Below are 20,002 nucleotides of genomic sequence, written 5' to 3'. Positions count from 1 at the left end.
ATGCCATCCCTCAATAGCCAGTTGTGTGTAGTAGATCAAAGGATACCCCTATGCGTGGGGATAAAATGTTGCATTGTGCAATAAAACCCTCAAAACAACTTAAGTTCACCTCACACTTATTTAACAGTTTGGCACTTGTTTATATAAACAAATAAAAATGTCAAGAACTTTATGTACCTGGGGCATAAACAGCCAGCACTCCTATTTCAAAGTGGGTGTTATCAGAGGGATGTCAACATCGGACTAAACAAGGCATGAATATGCTCCAATCTGAAGTGGCATCGAGTTTGTCAGTTTATAGTCCTAAAAACCGGAACTGAGTTAACTCTGCTCGTTCGGCCATTCCTATGGGGGAGGTGGGGAATTAATAGGGTTTTGGGATACCCCTTTAGAGCTTATTTCAGTGTTTAACACGGGTTTAGGTGATCTTATGTTATGTTCTATAAGATATGTTAATGTGATCTTTATGAATTAGGAAAGCCTTTATGTGCTTGTTTTGATTAGATAAACACGTCAAAATTCCCAAAAAGAGAGTTGAAGATCCTCATAGAACAAAACATGATCTCCAAAGCCTGTGTTTACCATAGACCTCATTTTCAGTGTTTATCCAAAACACAGACGAGCCCTGGCAGAGTTAGTTCCTACAAAAAGACTCCATTACTATTGCTCTCTATTAAAATGTAAAGACCAGGGCATGACACATTAGTAACAAAATAAAATTAAAATAAAGTACTTTATTCCTGTCATTGTCACTATAGACTTACAACAGCTGAATTATATTTGTAATTATTGTCAAACATGATTGGAGGTATCATGATTTCAACTGTCAAATTGCACTGTGTGTAGACATAAGTTGACGAGCAAAATCATAGAGCATGGTCTTGGTGAGTTCCACTTCACTCCGATTCAGATACATTTTTTTTTTAACATTGCCTCTTTCATGGCAGTTCTTCATGAAATGCTACACACATCTTTAGCGTTTCACTATGTAATTATATGTATAATATTGGGAGTACTATGACACAGATCAAGTATGACACTGTATAGCACTTGGAATGACTGAGGTTTTCTTATAATGAAGTATTGCTTTTCTGCAATAGAAAGATCATTAAGCGAGGTATGAAAAGGGGATACTCCCGACAATATAAAATACATCTTCAAGAGATGTCACTTCACCTTAAAGAAAACTAATAAAACGGATATTACATTTGTTCCATTTATAAATATGACAAATCTCAGAATGTCTGTCTCTTTGACAACAGAAAACCAATAATTTTTTATTTATTTTTAAAGAGACACAGCAAGAACTCCCTGGTTACCAGACTCAGTAAAGTCTCTCCCAAGCAGTTATAAGGAGTCCTCACTGGGCCAGACAGACTGGTTGTGGAGCTAGTAGTGTGTGCAGACACACACACACACACAAAATGTGGACCTCTTTCCAAATAAGTGAATTTGCCTATTTCAGCCACAGCCTTTGCTGACGGGTATTTTAAAATCGAGCACACAGCGAGCAAATCTCCATAGACAAACAATGGCAGTAGAATGACTTTACTGAAGAGCTCAGTGATTTTCAACGTGGCACCATCATAGGATGCCACCTTCTCAACAAGTCAGTTTGTCAAATTTCTGCCATGCTCGAGATGCCCCAGTCAACTGTAAGTGCTGTTATTGTGAAGTGGAAACGTCTAGGAGCAACAACGGTTCAGCCGCGAAGTGGCAGGCCACACAAGCTCACAGAACGGTATCGCCGAGTGCTGAAGCACGTAAACATCGTATGTCCTTGGTTGCAACACTCATGAGTTCCAAACTGTGTCTGAAAGCAACGTCAGCACAATAACTGTTTGTCGGGAGCTTCATGAAATGGGTTTCCATGGCCGAGCAGCTGCACACAAGCCTAAGAACACCATGTGCAATGCTGGAGTGGTGTAAAGCTTGCCACCTTTGGACGATGGAAACGTGTTCTCTGGAGTATGAATCACGCATCACCAGCTGGCAGTCCGATGGACGACCCTGGGTTTGGCAGATACCAGGAGAATGTTACCTGCCCTAACGCATAATGCCAACTGTAAAGTTTGGTGGTGGAGGAATAACTGGGTTGGGGCTGTTTTCATGGTTCGGGCTAGGCCTCTTAGTTCCAGTGAAGGGAAAACTTAACGCTACAGCATAATGACATTCAAGACGATTCTGTGCGTCCAACATGTGGCAACAGTTGTGGAAGGCCCTATTCTGTTTGAGCATGACTATGCCCCCATGCTGGCGGTTTGTCGAGATCGGCGAGAAAAAAAAACTTGACAGGCAAGCAGAGCCGAGCTCAACATCATCAAACATCAGAAAATCAGCCTACATCAGTGCCCAACCTCACTAATGCTCGTGGCTGAATGAAAGCAAGTCCTTGTAGCAATGTTCCAACATCTAGTGGAAAGCCTTCCCAGAAGAGAGGAGGCCGTTATAGCACCAACTCCATATTAATGCCCATGATTTTGGAATGAAAAGTTTGAAAAGCAGGTGTCCACATACTTTTGGTCATGTAGCATAGGACCAGTCATACTACATACAACATGCTTTCAGTAGATGTTTTAGACTGTTCCTCTGAGGTGCAGCAGTACACCAATAGCAGCTCGGCTCTTTGATAAATGTGTGTCTGAATATTTGTGTGTAAGTAAGAGATGGAGGCTCTTGGAGAAGTATGTGGTATGAGAAACAATAGAAACAGAATACCAGTTCTTGTAATCGAATTAAAACAGAACAGTTTGGCAGTTGACTACTAAAAAAAACATGACTATCGCACCAGACAATGAGAGGTGCTGCTGAAGGGGCAGGGATGATTCTCAGTGTTGGTTTTTCTATAACCCCCCCAAGAAAGTGTGCTTGTCAGACATTCATATAAATTAAACAAGTTACCCATGTTGCCCTGGGGCTGGGCAATACTGGGCAGCCGACACACAGATCGGCACATCACCACCAAAACAATATCATGGTGAGTGACACGTCACTGTGCCACAGAGGCTGATGGTGGGCAAGAATATGGTTTCAGTTTTCCACACCTGGAAACATGGCAAAGTCTGTTTTGTCCAATGACAGGTTAGTTGTTGTTGACGGCGATGTTGTCACACATTTTGTTCTTGACTAAAATTAAAGGCTGAAGGTAGTGGATGTCTGCCTTCACAGAAAACATCTAGTTCACTTTGTCCTGGAATATGTAGAGGTTGTTGGTGGTTGCCACAGCGATGACGTTGTCCTGAGGGTGCCAGGCAGTGTGGAGGATTTTCTTGTTGAAGTCCAGGCTGTCTACACTGATCTCATCCTTCTTCCGCTTCCCGTCGGCACACACCTTGCGGGGCTTCAGGACCTGCTGTGGCTTACTGCCCTCCCGGGACGCCTCCAGGGTCACGTCCCGCCTCTGGCCCCGGTCAAACATCCGGAAGAAGTTGTTGTATGAGCCCGTCATCACCACACTGGAAAGGAAAATGAGAGGGTTAAAACAAGGAAACAAAACCTAGGGCTTGTTATTTTTATGAATACAATTTGAGTACTTGGCAATGGACGTTAACCTGTCATTTCCGTTCCAGCAGCACTCAAACTTGTCAAAGATGCAGTCGTTTTCATAGAGCGAGCACAGCTTACTCCTGAGGTACTCGTGAACCTGCCATGAGGGAAAAAGACAAGCCAGAGCTAATCAACATGGTGTCACATACCGAGTTGACCGCTGAGGTTTGTGTATTTATGAGTCATTTAGGGAAAATATTCTGAATAGGAGGGTTAAGATGATTGAAATGGCCTACAACATAAGTTCAAAGTAAAACTTCTCATTTCAGGGTGTGATAGTGCAGCAGTCTGGCAAGAACAGATGTAGAGTCCCCCTAGCGGACATTATCTGAAGCTACATGCAGGAAATGAGGTGTGGTCAGTCCCTGATAAAAATGTGCACTAAAACAGCCTGTTGTCCCCACACTCCCTCTGCCAGTCTCACCTGGTACGTCTCCACGGGCCTGCTCTCCATGTTCAGGTCCCAAATCTTGACAGACAGGTAGTCCCGGGTCATCATGTAGCGCCCGTTGTGGCTGAACTTGACGTCTGAGATGGAAGAGATTATCTCAGAGAAGAAGGAGCGGTTACTGGGGTCCTCCGGCTCTTCGAACACTGGAGAGGTCAAGTTAGTTCAAGTTAACCACTATTAGAGATAATAAGGTGCATGTTGCTGTGCTAGCCCCCCCCCCGCACCTAATGTGAAAACAAGATATTCCCACATCTAACTATGCAGCGATGTGAATTCAGTCAAGCCATTTTCTAACGTGAAAACCCCGTATACAGAGGTTGTTGCAGTGGCCACTAGGTGCCTGTTGATCATAGGTACTCACATTTGGAGTGCATGTCACATAGTGCAGATGCCCTCATGTCACAGAGGCGGATGGTGCCCTTGCTGCTGCTGTAGACAAAGGTATTGCACTGGTGTGGATGGAACTCAGCTGCTGTAATCACCTCTGTCAGCTCCTCCATGTTGGCTGGCTTTATATCCACAATGTCTGGGAGGGGCTAGAGTCAAGGGGGACGTGCACACCTACTGAGAAGAGATTTGTGACACACCGGGGGTAAACGTAAACACACACACCCCTCTGTCCCTTCCCTCAACCATCCTATAATTAACAGCTTGTCGAGGATACTGAAGCTGCGGTCTGTGATCTCCTGGTGCCAGAGATTGATGCGCAGGTCGTCTGCAGATAGATACGTCTCATGGTCACTGTTTATGGAGATGGAGTTGATGTGGTAGGTGTGCGCGTTGGCAAACACCCTGCGAGGGCTCGCCTCCACCATGAGGTCCATGGGTCTAAACACAGGCACCTGCAAGGGTACAGAGGGTAGTCAGCGGGTGAGGCGCTAAGGGTATAGGCTACACCCACAGTGACTAGTGTTTCTCTATACTATAACTAAGGCCCTATTTTACTGCAATTATTTGACATGCCTAGATTTTATCAAACTGTCCCTCTTTATTTTTGTCAGCTGGTCCAGCACCATCTTCAGATTTTTGTTGGTGTGTGCAATACTCGTTTCTAGAGAGCTTAAAATACAGAATAAAAATCGCACTGTCACATGATTGCACAGAACACAGGGCCCCAACTTTAGCCCCTAGCATGTAATCAACTAAGCACATACTCGAAGTGCAGTGACAGTGTTGGGGTCTATGTAGCGTCCATCCTCCTCTTTCAGGTTGTAGCCCTCTGGTCGCTTGTCTCGTTCACTGATCTTCCACAACTTTATGGTTTTGTCTGCCAATCAGAACACAGGACTAGATAAATATATTTAACAGCTAAACAAAGCTCAGTGATGGGATGCACATATAAAAGTGAAAGTTCAGAGTGAAAACCGACTGACCGTTTGTGGACAACAGGAACTGAGCTGCGTTCTTCTGGGGCAGCCAGCGGATTTTGTTGATCTTCTCCTCGATCTCTAAACTCTTCAAGTAGTCAAACTCGGGCTCATGGCTCTGGAAAGTACTGTAAACATTGTACTCACTACGACACTGTGGCTGACTCTTATTCTGTTGGGGGAGAGAGGGAGTAGACGAAGAGAAAGAAAAAAAGGAGTAAGGAATAGAGGAGGGAGAGGGTAGAAAACTCCAAAATCAAATAAAAATGCTGATTTTGAATTTAAAAACTCCAAACTTCCAGTCTTACCTCTATTTCCTGCTGAAAGATGACTACCCTGCCACCCTTGTCTCCTGTGGCTAGCAGCTCCCCTGAGTGGTTGAACTCCACAGTAGATATGATGTCAGCTGAACACAAAACAGATGCAATTAATTTCGATTGGACTTCTATAAGTCATGAGAAAACCTAACGATGGTAGCCTAGTGGTTAGAGTGTTGGGCCAGTAACCGAAAGGTTGCTAGATCGAATCCCCAAGCTGACAAGGTAAAAATCTGCCGTTCTGCCCCTGAACAAGGCAGTTAACCCACTGTTCCTAGGCCATCATTGTAAATAACAATTTGTTCTTAACTGACTTGCCTAGTTATATAAAATACAAATTCTACCCATCACAACAGGTATTCAGAGAGAAATTAGTTAGATGGTTGTATCCATGACAGCAGTTAGCATTACTAGCACTGGATTTGTTTAGAGGTCTATCGGCTATCCTGGAGTCTTAGGGCTGGATGAGTATCTGGGTGGATGTAGGCCATAGCATTCCACTGAGGATGTGATGGCATCCAAAGCAGACAATGATCAGTAACCAAGTTCCTACAGGCTGCAGCACATTCCCCCAACAGCAGTATGGAGGCTTTGTAGACAAAAGCTGAGACTTTAACCCACTGTTGCCCATTCGAGCAGAAAGACAATGCTGAGAAATGTTGCTGCAGGAGGCTGGGCTAAACACCCTGGGGCATGTAAGTGTGTATCGTGTTTAAGGAGGCCATGGACACACCACATTGTCAATGCCCTGAACACCCACGTTGTTTTCAGCACTTATTTCCATGACTGATCAAAACTTGTTTTCTCATGACACTCTGGTTCCTCTGAGCATTGTTTGGAATATCGAATCACAATACATATAGAACCACTATAATGGTGAAAATTGATAAAGCCACCAGTGATTTTACTTGGTACCGTCTCCACGCAGATCACGGGATAGGGGTCTGTTCCCGAGGAAGCAGTATATCTCTCGCCTCTGGCTTGTCAAAGTCGCAAAAAAAAAAAAGGATTCTGCTAGTCCATGGTGAGAAATCGCAGTCATGATGTCCAGAAGTTATTTTCAGTCATAACAGATGGTAGCATCAACATTATGTACAAAATAATTTAAAAGTTCAATGCAAATAAACTAAAAAAAAATATATACAAAATTTATGGCAGGGGCACGTAAAACATCTGGCTTCTCCTCCGGTGCCAGCTCATAACTTAAGGTTTGAAATGATTGTTATAGTCAAATACATCTGTTTGGGCTTCTTGCCGTCAATTTGCAGTCTACAAATGATTTGTAAATCATGTTCCGGCCCCCTGACCAGTGAAAATGTCACCCTGTGGCTAATCTAGTTGTTGATTCCTGTCATCCATATGCCCAGCGCCAGGGTTTCTTTATTTTTTTTTGTATTTTCTACAATGTAGAATAACAGTGAAGACATCAAAACCTTACAATAACATGGAATCACATAGTAAAAAAATAAATTAAAAGTTAACAAATCAAACTATATTTTATATTTGACATTATTCTAAGTAGCCACCCTTTGCCTTGATGACACCTTTGCACACTCCTGGCATTCTCGCAACCAGCTTCATGATGAATGCTTTTCCAACAGTTTTGAAGGAGTTCCCACATATGCTGAGCACTTGATGGATGCTGTCCCCTCACTGCAGTCCAACTCATCCCAATTGGGTTGAAGTCTGGTGATTGTAGAGGCCAGGTCAACTGATGCAGCACACCATCACTCTCTTGGTCAAATAGCCCTTACACTGCCTGGAGGTATGTTTTGGGTCATTGTCCTGTTGAAAAATAAATTATAGTGGGACTAAGAACAAAACAGATGGGATATTACTGCAAAATTCTGTGGTAGCCATGCTGGTTAAACGTGCCTTGAAATCTAAATAAATCACAGACAGTGTCACCAGCAAAGCACCCCCACTCTTCACATTGGGAACCACACATGCGGAGCGCATCCGTTCACCTACTCTGCATCTCACAAAGACAGCACTTGGAACCAAAAATCTCAAATTTGGACTCCAGACCAAAGGACAGATTTCCACTGGTCTAATGTCCATTGCTCATGTTTCTTGGCCCAAGCAAGTCTCTTCTTATTGATGTCCTTTAATAATGGTTTCTTTGCAGCAAGTCAACAATGAAGGCCTAATTCACAGTCTCCTCTGAACAGATGTTGAAATGTGTGTTACTTGAACTCCGTGAAGCATTTATTTGGGCTGCAATTTTGGAGGCCGGTAACTCTAATGAACTTATCCTCTGCAGCAGAGGTACCTCTGGGTCTTCGTTTCCTGTGGCGTTCATCATGAGAGCCAGTTTCATCATAGCGCTCGATGGTTGTTGCGACTGCACTTGAAGAAACTTTCAAAGTTCTTGAAAATGTTCCAGATTGACTAACCTTCATGTTGTAAAGTAATGGACCATCGTTTCTATTTGCTTATTTGAGCTGTTCGTGCCATAATATGGACTCGATCTGTTACCAAATCAGGCTCTCTTCTGAATACCACCCCTACCTTGTCACAACTGAATGGCTCAAACTTATTAAGGAAAGAAATTGCACATATTAACAGGGCACACCTGTTAACTGAAATACATTCCAGGTGACTACTTCATGAAGCTGGTTGAGAGAATGCCAAGAGTGTGCAAAGATGTCAGCAAGGCAAAGGGTGGCTACTTTGAAGAATCTCAAACACATCACAATATGTTGTGTTTAACACTTTTTTGGTGACTATATGATTCTGTGTGTTATTTCATAGTTTTGATGTCTTCATTATTATTCTACATTGTAGAAAATAGTAAAAATAAATAAAAACCCTGGACTTTTGACTGGTACTCTATGTGTAAACCACACACACGGTTATTATTTTTGACAATATATCGTATCATGTTGATCATGTCGTAATGTTATTTTTGCACTACTTGGCTGTGCCTACACCAAAACGGCAGTGTTTCCCCTTCATAGCTTGTTCTCCATCTTTTTAAATAGGGAGCCAATTTTCAGCACTTATTTCCATGACTGATCAAAACCTGTTTTCACAAGGCTCTCTTGTCCCTCTGCAGCAGACATATGGTAAGCAATGTGTTTGGAACATCAAATCACAATAGAAATCACAGTACGGAATTGCAATACATATCCTATCGGCACCCAAGTATCGTGATAATGTCGCATTGTAAGGTCCCTGGCAATTTCCAGCCCTAGAGTACAGTGCACCATACTGGATGTTCAGACAGACTGTGTCAGCATGAGGCGACAGGACAAAAGAGATAGCAGCAAGCAAGCCATTGTGTGTCAGAAATTGACTATGCAGCCACTCTTACACATAGCACCGGACTGTCTGCGATGCTAGTAGTGTAACATTTAGGGAGATGAGAAGTCATGGGTGACCACCAGGGAATGAAAGAGAACTGGACAAGCGTGTTGCATTGAGTACCATTTATCCAGCACAACATAATTTATTGTTAAATATGAATAAATACTAGGAAGCCATGATGAATCTGCAACAACTATGACCTGTGAAGAGCTCTTACCTTCGGCAACGTCGTCATCAATGGCCCCCTTCACCTGTGAGAAGCACCACTGCACGTCATTGCTCCCACCTCCAGCTCCTGAATGGCAGAATGACAGTTACTGATCGAGATATTGGTCATGACTGGTTATGTTACAAATCTGACAGTGACCTGACTATTGGCACAAAAAAATTCTGTGTACTGCCAGACACAAAATGACCTGTCTTGGTCCCATCTTGTGCATTAAGCTCATTTGTCTTTGATAACATCTGATACTACATGGTCTGAGAACAGTCAAAAAGAACACCAATGACCTCAGGAGTCCTTGGAGACCTATGACTGTACTTCCACAGTCTCTTGATAATACACCTTTTAAGAGAGAACCCTCTGGCACAGTGTAAGATAATAAATAATTAGGTGGGTGCTTATTTGCCCTACTGGAAATGTGTTTTTTTGTATATCCCAACAAACCCTCAGAGTGGGGTCAAGGCCAGAGTCTGCCATTATCAACAGCAACACCGGAGCAATTAGGGTTAAGTGCCTTGATCAAGAGCACATTGACAGCTTTTTCACTTTGTCGTTTCGGATATCTGAACTTGCGACCCTTCGGTTACTGGCCCAACACTGTAACCACTAGGCTACCTGTCACCCTCAGCTGTTAGCGTCAAACATCATACACTAGGTCAAGGCTGGGGAAATACTACTACAGTATTATATAATGGATAAGGAATAGACATTTCCCACAGAGATGTGTAAATAACCATTGAAACAGGTCAACTAGTTCAGCTCTCTGGCTGGGTTATTACAGGTATATTATCCAGAAAGGTTCTCGATAATAATAAATGGTAATTGCACAATGAAACAGGTTGAGTTGTACATTTCCACAAGTAATAATTTATGTTATTGCATAATGGAACTGGTTAGATTCGTTGATAAAAACATGTCTGGGGTGTAGTGTGGTTGGGTGTGTGTTAACTGTAGGAGGAGCAGGTATGAATAGAATGTTGTCAATGTAGAGGGTGAAGCCTAAATGTCCCATCAATAAAAGACAATGGGAAACCTCATACATCTAGCATATGTAACTTGGCTGACTTACAAGTGATCACACTTGTAAGAGTGCTAAATTAGGTTGTCATCTGCCTCTGCAAAAAGTGATACAAGCATCATGGAGCCCTCTGTCAACAAGTAATACCTTATTCCATTATTTGGGCTCCCGAGAGGCGCAGCGGTCTAAGGCACTGCATCTCAGTGCTAGAGGCGTCACTACAAACCTTGGTTCGATTCCTGGCTGTGTCACAACCGGGCATGATTGGGGGTCCCATATGGAAGCGCACAATTGGCCCAGCGTCGTTAGGGTTTGGCCGTCATTGTAAATAAGAATTTGTTCTTAACTGACTTGCTTAGTTAAATAAAATAAATCAGACAACCACTGCAATAGAATCTGGAAAGAAGACAATTCTATATTTAGGGCGCTGCATACTTTCGACACTGAATCTCATGCATAAACTGAGTCATATATGGTTAGCATTGATTTCAGCCAAGTCATTATTGGCCCACCTAGCAATGCAATCCCAGCCTGAGGGAAATGGCACGGTGATCTTCATGTTCAAGCATACATAAATATTAAAGCCCACATCCAGCATACATAAAGCAAAGCCCACATCCAGCAATAGAACCGTGACTCATGGCTAAATCGATAATGGTGGTGGTGTGGCATTAAAGGTGGACATCGTAACGTTACAGGTGCCGTTCGGAAGAAGCCAGTCATCATCCACCCACCCCACCATCTTTCACATCAAGACTCCCGCTCAACTCGCCGATCATGCTAGCGCGACAGTGCCACATTAGGGACAATTTAGCTACCAGAAATACTACTTGGCTGGCTAACTCACTAAAAAGAAAGTATGGCCTTTGGCATAGTTAGGTAGCTAACGTTACAGCTTCAAACTAACAGTCTGCATGAAATAACAGCGAACAGTATGTGATTGAGAGGAACGTGGTGGTAACTATAACTTAGCCACATCTAGCTAACGTTAGCCTGTAAAGTTGGACGTCCCCAGCTAAGATGATTGGTGAGGCCCAGTGACACATGAGTTAGTTAGCTTTAGCAATTTGTTAGCAGACGTACATATACGTCTAAATACAGTATTGTATACAACTAGCTAGCTGGTTAAGGTCGCTAGCTAACGTTATTGCCACCGGTAGAGTTACTGGCAGCTAACGCGTTACTATTTCCATTTACCTGCCATGGCTAGAGCGATTCCCAGGCTTGTTTGTCAGGTTATGACTCGTGCAAGCGGTCTCTCAAATGAAGAAACTGAATCGTGAGACCGAGACGTTCCGGCTTGTTCGCTCACTCACACACCCTCCCAGACAAGTCTTCCCACCCTTCCGACACCCACCATTCACAGACAGTTCAAAATGGCGCTACCGCATCCCACATGACATCATCATAACCCGCCTATTCTTGAGTGGAAACGGTGGGCGTATAACCAGAGGGGACACACCCACTGATGGGACGCACCGTTCTTATTATCATGTATATTATTCAGCATCCTGGGGACGTCCATAACCTTACCTTACCAATTGCCTTTGGCTGATCAGTGGGCAACGGCCGGCCCCTTACCAAGATGGGCAAGCCCGGTTTTCTGATAGGTTGAATTGAGGTCGGACAAAATCAGATTCAAAGTGATTATTACATAAGTTCTTACAATATACGATCATATATTTTAATATGTATGTCACGTTTACATATGGGTTTTAAATATATGATCATATTTTCAAAGTTCATCCAACTCGGAATTCCAAGTCGGAAACTCAGGCCACTCTCGAGAGCTCCACCTTTCAACCTGAGAATCACTGATGTCATGATTTGACCTCGTTTTTCCCCCAGAGTTCTTAGTCATCTTGAAATCATCAGTTAGACAGAAAGGGTGCCTATAAAAATAGCACATTTTACATTGTCACAAAAACGTCCTATTTTGATTTTGGGGGCGGCTAAAACCATAATTTGGTCAAAATACTTATGTAAATAAGGCTTTTATGTTTTTTAATATCTATAAATTTACAAACATTTCCAAAAACCTGTTTTTGCTTTGTCATTATGGGGTATTCTAGAGCAATGGGCCAGTAGCCAAAAGTTACTGGCCCCTTCGCAGGGCTGCTGGGCCAGATGGCTGTTCCCACTTGCTACAAGATGTCCACCATAGTTCCAGTATCCAAGCGAAGGTATTATCCTCAGTAATCTTCCATCCAAGTTGTCAGACCCAGGTGGCTTGTCATTGTTGATAGTCAACAATATGCTTTTTGTCTTCCACACTGACTTTTCGGAATTCAAAATTGCAGTGCTTGTCTTTCATAATTAGGTCAGTCATACTTGGATGTGTAATTTCAGCGTTTGTTGCTGGCATGTCATGCCTAAATCTTGCAGATTAAAAAATCCTTAAAGTAGTTGGCAATATCAGTGGGTTTTGTGATAAAAATGAGCCATCTGAATCAATGAATGATGGAGCTGAGTTAGCCTTTTTGTCCAAAGTGTCATTTAAGGTGCTCCAAAAATTTGAATATCATTCTTTATATAATTGATCTTTCTTCTTTTTATTCAGTTTAGTCACATGATGATGTTGTAATCTTTAATTTCTATGTTGGTGTGAGTATGGTTCCCAATTGGAGGCAGCAGATGATCGTTGCCTCTAATTGGGGATCATAGCACCTCTGGACGCTCCGGACCGAAGGGCGCCTCTCGACGCTGGAAGCTCCTGACTGGAGGGCGACTGGAGGGCAACGCTGGAAGCTCCTTACTGGAAGGCGACGCTGGAGGGTCCGGACTGGAGGGCGTCGCTGGAGGCTCAGGACTGAAGGGCGTCGCTGGAAGCTCCTGGCTGGAGGCCGTCTCTGGAGGCTCAGGGCTGGGTGCAGGCACAGGACTCACCAGGCTGGGAAGACACACAGGAGACCTGGCTCTAGGAGCAGGCACAGGACTCACCAGGCTGGGGAGACATACAAGAGGCCTCCTCCTTGGCCGAGGCACTGGATACACTGGGCCGTGGAGGCGCACTGGTGGTCTCGAGCGCAGAGCTGGCACCACCCGTTCTGGCTGGATGCCCACTTCCACCCGGCGGAACACTGGCACCGAGCACACCGGTCTGTGAATTCTCGGCCGAGGCACATTACGCATCACCCCATAGCCCGGGGCCTGATCAGTCACATGCTCGCCACGGTAAGCACGGGGAGTGGGCTCAGGTCTCCAACCTGACTCCGTCACACTCCCCGTGTGCACCCCCCAAAAACTCTTTTGGGGCTGCCTCTCGGGCTTCCTTGCCAACCGTGTTCCCTCATAATGCTGGTTCCCTTTTCCTGCTGCCTCCGCTCTCCTGGCTGCCTCCACCTGTTCCCATGGGAGGTGATCCCTTCCAGCCAGGATCTCCTCCCATGTGTAGGATGCTTTGCCGTCCAGGATATCCTCCCATGTCCAGTCTTCTCTTCCACACTGCTTGGTCCTTTGGTGGTGGGTAGTTCTGTCACGGTCGTCATATGGAGGAGACCAAGGCGCAGTGTTGTAAGCATACATACTTCTTTATTAATAAGATATCGCCAACAAAACAATAACCATCAACCGAAACAGTGACGCCAACGTAGTGCTCACAGGCAACTATACATGGAAAACTACCCACAAATACAGGGAAAAAGGCTACCTAAGTATGGTTCTCAATCAGAGACAACGATAGACAGCTGCCTCTGATTGAGAACCACACCCGGCCTAACACACAGAAATACAAATCATAGAAAAAGGGACATAGAATGCCCACCCAAATCTCACCCCGACCAAACCAAAATAGAAACATATAAAGCTCTCTACGGTCAGGGCATGACAGAGTGCAATGAGAGGCAGGTGGTTAGAGCGTTGGACTAGTTAACTGTAAGGTTGCAAGATTGAATCCCCCAAGCTGAAAATCTGTAAAAATCTATCGTTCTGCCCCTGAATGAGGCAGTTAATCCACCGTTCCTAGGCCGTCATTGAAAATAAGAATGTGTTCTTAACTGACTTGCCTTGTTAAATAAGGATGAAATGAATTAGTTCATTTTTTATTTTATCTGCCAAATCGGTGTCCAGAAATACTGATTTCCGATTGTTATGAAAACTTGAAATCGGCCCTAATTAATCGTCCATTCCGATTAATCGGTCAACCTCTAACACTGACCATAGAGACTAGGGGGTGTTCTAGTCTTTAATTTCTATGTTGGTGTGAGTATGGTTCCCAATTGGGGGCAGCTGATGATCGTTGCCTCTAATTGGGGATCAGACTTAGTGTGGTCCTTTTCCCACCTGCGTTGTGGGATATTGTTTTGTCTCGTGCTATGTGCGCTGTGAACTGCACGTTCATTTATTTATTTGACGGTTCACCTCAATAAATATGTGGAACGCTACTTACTCTGCGCTTTGGTCCACTCATTATAACGAATGTGACAGCCTCATCCCTCTCCAGCATACAGTTTTTAAATTTCTCATCAATCCACGGGGATTTAACGGTTTTTATAGTCATTTTCTTAACAGGTGCATGCTTATTGGTAACTGGAATAAGCAATTTCATAAATGTGTCAAGTGCAGCGCCTGGTGACTCCCTCATTATACACCACAGACCAGCAAATATTCTTTACATCATCAACATAGGAATTACTACACAACTTTTTGTATGACCTCTTATACACTATATTAGGCCCAGCCATTGGAACTTTGGTTTTCCTAGATATGGCTTCGAGTGTATATTGTGATCACTACATCCGATAGATTTGGATACTGCTTGAAAGCAGATTTCTGCTGCATTAGTGAAGATGTGATCAATACATGTTGATGATTTCATTCCTGTGCTGTTTGTACATGCCCTGGTAGGTTGACTAATAACCTGAACCAGGTTGCTGGCCCTGGTTACAGTTTGAAGCTTTTTCTTGAGTGGGCAGCTTGATGAAAGCCAGCCAATATTAAGGTCACCTATAAAATATACCTCTCTGTTGATATCACATACATTACAAAGCATTTCACAAATATTATTCAGCTATTGACTGTTAGCACTTAGTGATCTATAGCAGCTTCCCACAAGAATGGGCTTTAGGTGAGGCAGATGAACCTGTAGCCATATTACTTCAACCGTATTTAACATATTCTAATTCTAATTCTATTCTAACCTTTACATGAATGTGGCTCTGAATATAGGCATTTCTGTCTTTTCTGTAGATGTTATTGCTACAACTGTATCATCAAATGTATTATCTATCTGTTACTAGCAAGTTATTGATTTCATGAACCTTGTTTCTTAAGTAAAATATGTAAATGTATTCTATTTTTAGCACTTTTCTGGGATTGTTTTTATTGCTTTACTGAGAAGTTTATCAGAAGTAGACATGACAATATTATTTATGTTTGAGCTGATAGGGCAGGGTGAGCTGCATACAGTGGACTTCCTACTAGGGCACACCGCCTCAGTGCAACTCTGGTTCATTGGGCACAAGATTATTGTATACAATAGCTATAGGATCGACATAGGCATTCAGGGGATTTAGAGGGACAAATATTAGGTTACATACATTGTGAATTTCAACGCCCCTGTGATAATGTACATTTGCTGCAGCATTATGACAACTCAATGAGTAAAGCCAGTGTGTCTATGTATGCGGATGACTCAACACTTTACACGGCAGCTACTACAGCGACTGAAATTACTGCAAAATTTCACAAAGCGCTGCAGTCAGTTTCAGAATAGGTAGCGAGAAGTAAGTTAGTCCTAAATATTTCTAGAACATCCCAAAGGTGTTCGATGGGGTTGAGTTCTGAGCTCAGTGCAGGCAACTCAACCATTTCAGTATGGACCTCGCTTTGTGCACAGGGGAATGCCGAAACAGGAAAGGGCCTTCCCCAAACTGTTGCCACAAAGTTGGAAGCACAGAATCGTCTAGAATGTCATTGCATACTGTAGCGTTAAGATTTCTCTTCACTGGAACTAAGGGGCCTAGCTCAAACATGAAAAGAAGTCCAAGACCATTATTCCTCCTCCACCAAACTTTACAGTGTGCACTATGCAAATGAGAAGGTAGCATTCTCCTGGCATCCACCAAACCCAGATTCGTCCTTCGGACTGCTTGATGGTGCGGCGTGATTCATCACTCCAGAGAACGTGTTTCCACTGCTCCAGAGTCCAATGGAGGCAAACTTTACACCACTCCAGCTGACGCTCGGCCATGGAAACCCATTTCATTAAGCTCCTGACGAACAGTCATTTTGCTGAAGTTGCAGTTTGGAACTTAGTCGTGAGTGTTTCAGACGATTTTTAAGCACTACGCGCTTCAGCACTCAGTGGCCCCATTCTGTGAGCTTGTATGGCCTACCACTTTGCGGCTGAGCCTATGTTGCTCCTACATGTTTCCACTTCACAATAACAGCACTTACAGTTGACCGGTGCAGCTATAACAGGGCATAAATTTGATGAACTGACTTGTTGGATAGCTGGCATCCTATGACGGTGCCACGTTGAAAGTCACTGAGCTCTTCAGGCCATTTTACATCCAATGTTTGTCTAGAGATTGCATCGCTGCGTTCTCAATTTTATACACCTGTCAGCAACAGATACTGACTATGCGTGCTCTTCCTGGTACAATAGCGCCCCCAAGATAGACATTTTAGTCAGCATTATACTGAAACTTCCAGTACTTACGCATTTTGACCATTCCCACTTTGAAAGCCTTAGATGGCTCAAAGTGGAGGAGAGAGTCTCTCAGATTAAATTGTGTCTTGTACATAAGATTGTCCACAGTATGGTCCCCAGTTACCTATGTACTGTAAGTACTTTAACTTGGTACAGGATAACCGTAGCTATTCCACTAGAAGGAGTGAAACTGACGTTGTTCCTTTTAGATTTAAAACTGGTATGGGGAAATAAACTTTTTTATACTCAGCTGCCATTCTTTGGAATAGTCTTCCGAAGAATTTGAATCTTATAACCTCCATAGGTAGTTTCAAGTTCTCACTGAAATAATAGTAGTATGTCTCAAGAGTGAGTCGTAAGATTATATTACGTGGAAGAGAAGGAAATGCTAGCATTTTGTCTGCCTTTTGGTGCCTGTTGTTTATCATATTGTCTTGTATATATTAGGGATTGATTGTTTTATATATTAAGGTATGTGAGACAAGGGAGATGTACCTTTCCATAGTTGTTTATTAGGAAAGGGAATTGTACTAATTATCTCATGTTATGTAGGTCCAGCCGTTCGGATAGCCAAATAGATATAGATAGGTTCTGCTGGCCAGAAAGGTAGGTCCCGCCGATGAGATAGCTAGGTCCGGCAGGCCAGCCGACCAGATAGGTAGCCCACCTAGCTCTTTGGCAGGTCAGATATGCTGGTCCTGCCGGCCAGATACAGTGGGGCAAAAAAAGTATTTAGTCAGCCACCAATTGTGCAAGTTCTCCCTCTTAAAAAGATGAGAGAGGCCTGTAATTTTCATCATAGGTACACTTCAACTATGACAGACAAAGTGAGAAGAAAACAAATCCAGAAAATCACATTGTAGGATTTTTAATGAATTTATTTGCAAATTATGGTGGAAAATAAGTATTTGGTCAATAACAAAAGTTTATCTCAATTCTTTGTTATATACCCTTTGTTGGCAATGACAAAGGTCAAACGTTTTCTGTAAGTCTTCACAAGGTTTTCACACACTGTTGCTGGTATTTTGGCCCATTCCTCCATGCAGATCTCCTCTAGAGCAGTGATGTTTTGGGGCTGTTGCTGGGCAACACGGACTTTCAACTCCCTCCAAAGATTTTCTATGGGGTTGAGATCTGGAGACTGGCTAGGCCAAACCAGGACCTTGAAATGCTTCTTACGAAGCCACTTCTTCATTGCCTGGGCGGTGTGTTTGGGATCATTGTCATGCTGAAAGACCCAGCCACGTTTCATCTTCAATGCCCTTGCTGATGGAAGGAGGTTTTCACTCAAAATCTCACGATACATGGCCCCATTCATTCTTTCCTTTACACGGATCAGTCATCCTGGTCTCTTTGCAGAAAAACAGCACCAAAGCATGATGTTTCCACCCCATGCTTCACAGTAGGTATGATGTTCTTTGGATGCAACTCAGCATTCTTTGTCCTCCAAACACAACGAGTTGAGTTTTTACCAAAAAGTTCTATTTTGGTTTCATCTGACCATATGACATTCTCCAAATCTTCTTCTGGATCATCCAAATGCTCTCTAGCAAACTTCAGACGGACCTTGACATGTACTGGTTTAAGTAGGGGGGGGGGACACGTCTGGCACTGCAGGATTTGAGTCCTTGGCGGCGTAGTGTGTTACTTTCCCTTGGGCCTTGTCGTAGCATGGTGTTGTAATGCTACCAAGGCCTGCTCTTCCAGGAGTCACTGTACACACCAGCATGCTGTGCCGTAGCCGTGACTCAGCCTGCTCACTGCGTCCTGAGCTCTCCACTTCCTTCCTGTCCTCACCGCTGTACTGGCCTAGGAGACTTTCGGTGTTGCTATACTCTCTGTATTGTAGCAGCTCCTTGTGCTTCTGCCTTAGGAGCCGTTTGGTGAATTCAAAGGGATTTGCGAAAAAGGCAGGCCGCTTCCCGGCCCTCTCTTTCCTGCGCCTTCTATGCCAGTCAGCTCTCTGCAATGTCCTGAGGATGTTATGTAGCTCTGACATAGCTGGTTTTTCTCCCTGACTCGCATCCTTGAACTGTTCTCAACTCCTGCCTCATCTGGTGGTTCTTTGCTGCTCTGTTGTTTATGGTGCATGGGGCCTTCTCTTTTATCTTCTCCTCCATGCCAAACTTCTCTGCAGCCAAGGAAACAATGATTCTTGTCATTGTCTGGAGATGTCTATCTGCTTCACTTTTTAGCTGATGCTTCAAGGGTTTTTTAGCATCTTCATCAAACTGGAGCCACTCGTATTCCTGTCTGGCTAGAGGACAAACAGGAGGTTGAAGCTTGCAGCACTTGGAGGTTCCGGGTACTGTGGGGTAGTAGTGGAAAAGTACTCAAATGTCATACTTGAGTAAAAATAAAGAGACCTTCATAGAAAATGACTCCAGTAAAAGTGAAAGTCACCCAGTAAAATACTACTTGAGTAAAAGTCTAAAAGTATTTGGTTTTAAATATACTTAAGTATCAAATGTAAATGTAATTGCTAAAATATACTTAAGAATACTATAAACTAAAGTATAAATAATTTCAAATTACCTATATTCAGCAAACCAGACCACATTATTTTCTTGTTTTTTTAAATTTACCAACAGCCAGGGCCACACGCCAACACTCAGACATAATTTACAAACAAAGCATTTGTGTTTAGTGAGTCCGCCAGATCAGAGGCAATAGGGATGACCAGGGATGTTCTCTTGATAAGTGCATGAATTTGATAATTTTCTGTCCTGCTGTAAGGTCCTGGGTGTTGTGAGGGTGAAATCAGGTACAGGAAAGCAGAGTTCAATAAAGTGCTTTTTTAATGCACATACGGTGAACTATGGTCACCCCACTTACGGGTGCTTAAACCAAATGCCCCAGACACAGGGAAACAAAAACAGTCTAGCACTAAATACACGAACATGTACATCTAATGCAAACATCTGGGTTACAACAATCAATCCCGCACAAAGAACCAGGCGGGCCGGCTGACTAATAAAGCCTCACTAATTATAACCAACTCAAAACAGGTGTACTCAATAAACACATAAGGAGGGGGAGAAAATAATCAGTGGCAGCTAGTAGGCCGGCGACGACGACCGCCGAGCGCCACCCGAACGGGAAGGGGAGCCACCTTCGGT

The 20,002-nt window shown here is 43.5% G+C and overlaps 1 protein-coding gene across 3 annotated transcripts; it reads right to left on the bottom strand.

The window, feature by feature from the left end:
- Nucleotides 1–714: 714 nt before the first annotated feature.
- On the bottom strand, nucleotides 715–11,584 carry ppp2r2ab (protein phosphatase 2, regulatory subunit B, alpha b). 3 transcript variants are annotated; one of them, XM_064942614.1, is made up of 10 exons: nucleotides 11,429–11,584; nucleotides 9,208–9,285; nucleotides 5,673–5,770; nucleotides 5,371–5,536; nucleotides 5,152–5,264; nucleotides 4,662–4,839; nucleotides 4,359–4,523; nucleotides 3,971–4,140; nucleotides 3,552–3,643; nucleotides 715–3,455 (listed from the first exon to the last, which is right to left on the bottom strand). In XM_064942614.1, the coding sequence occupies exons 1-10, from the start codon at nucleotides 11,433–11,435 to the stop codon at nucleotides 3,176–3,178; spliced, it is 1,347 nt and encodes a 448-aa protein (XP_064798686.1). In that variant the 5' UTR covers nucleotides 11,436–11,584; the 3' UTR covers nucleotides 715–3,175. The 3 variants fall into 3 exon arrangements, with proteins under 3 accessions (XP_064798686.1, XP_064798687.1, XP_064798688.1); XM_064942615.1 differs by lacking the exon at nucleotides 11,429–11,584 and adding an exon at nucleotides 7,208–7,466 and having other exon boundaries at nucleotides 9,208–9,288; XM_064942616.1 differs by lacking the exon at nucleotides 11,429–11,584 and adding an exon at nucleotides 7,226–7,466 and having other exon boundaries at nucleotides 9,208–9,288.
- Between the last annotated feature and the right edge of the window lie 8,418 nt (nucleotides 11,585–20,002).

Source organism: Oncorhynchus masou, chromosome 28 (assembly GCF_036934945.1).
Source record: "Oncorhynchus masou masou isolate Uvic2021 chromosome 28, UVic_Omas_1.1, whole genome shotgun sequence".
Classification (NCBI taxonomy): Eukaryota; Metazoa; Chordata; class Actinopteri; order Salmoniformes; family Salmonidae; genus Oncorhynchus; species Oncorhynchus masou.
This window is presented reverse-complemented; position numbering and strand designations above follow the sequence as displayed.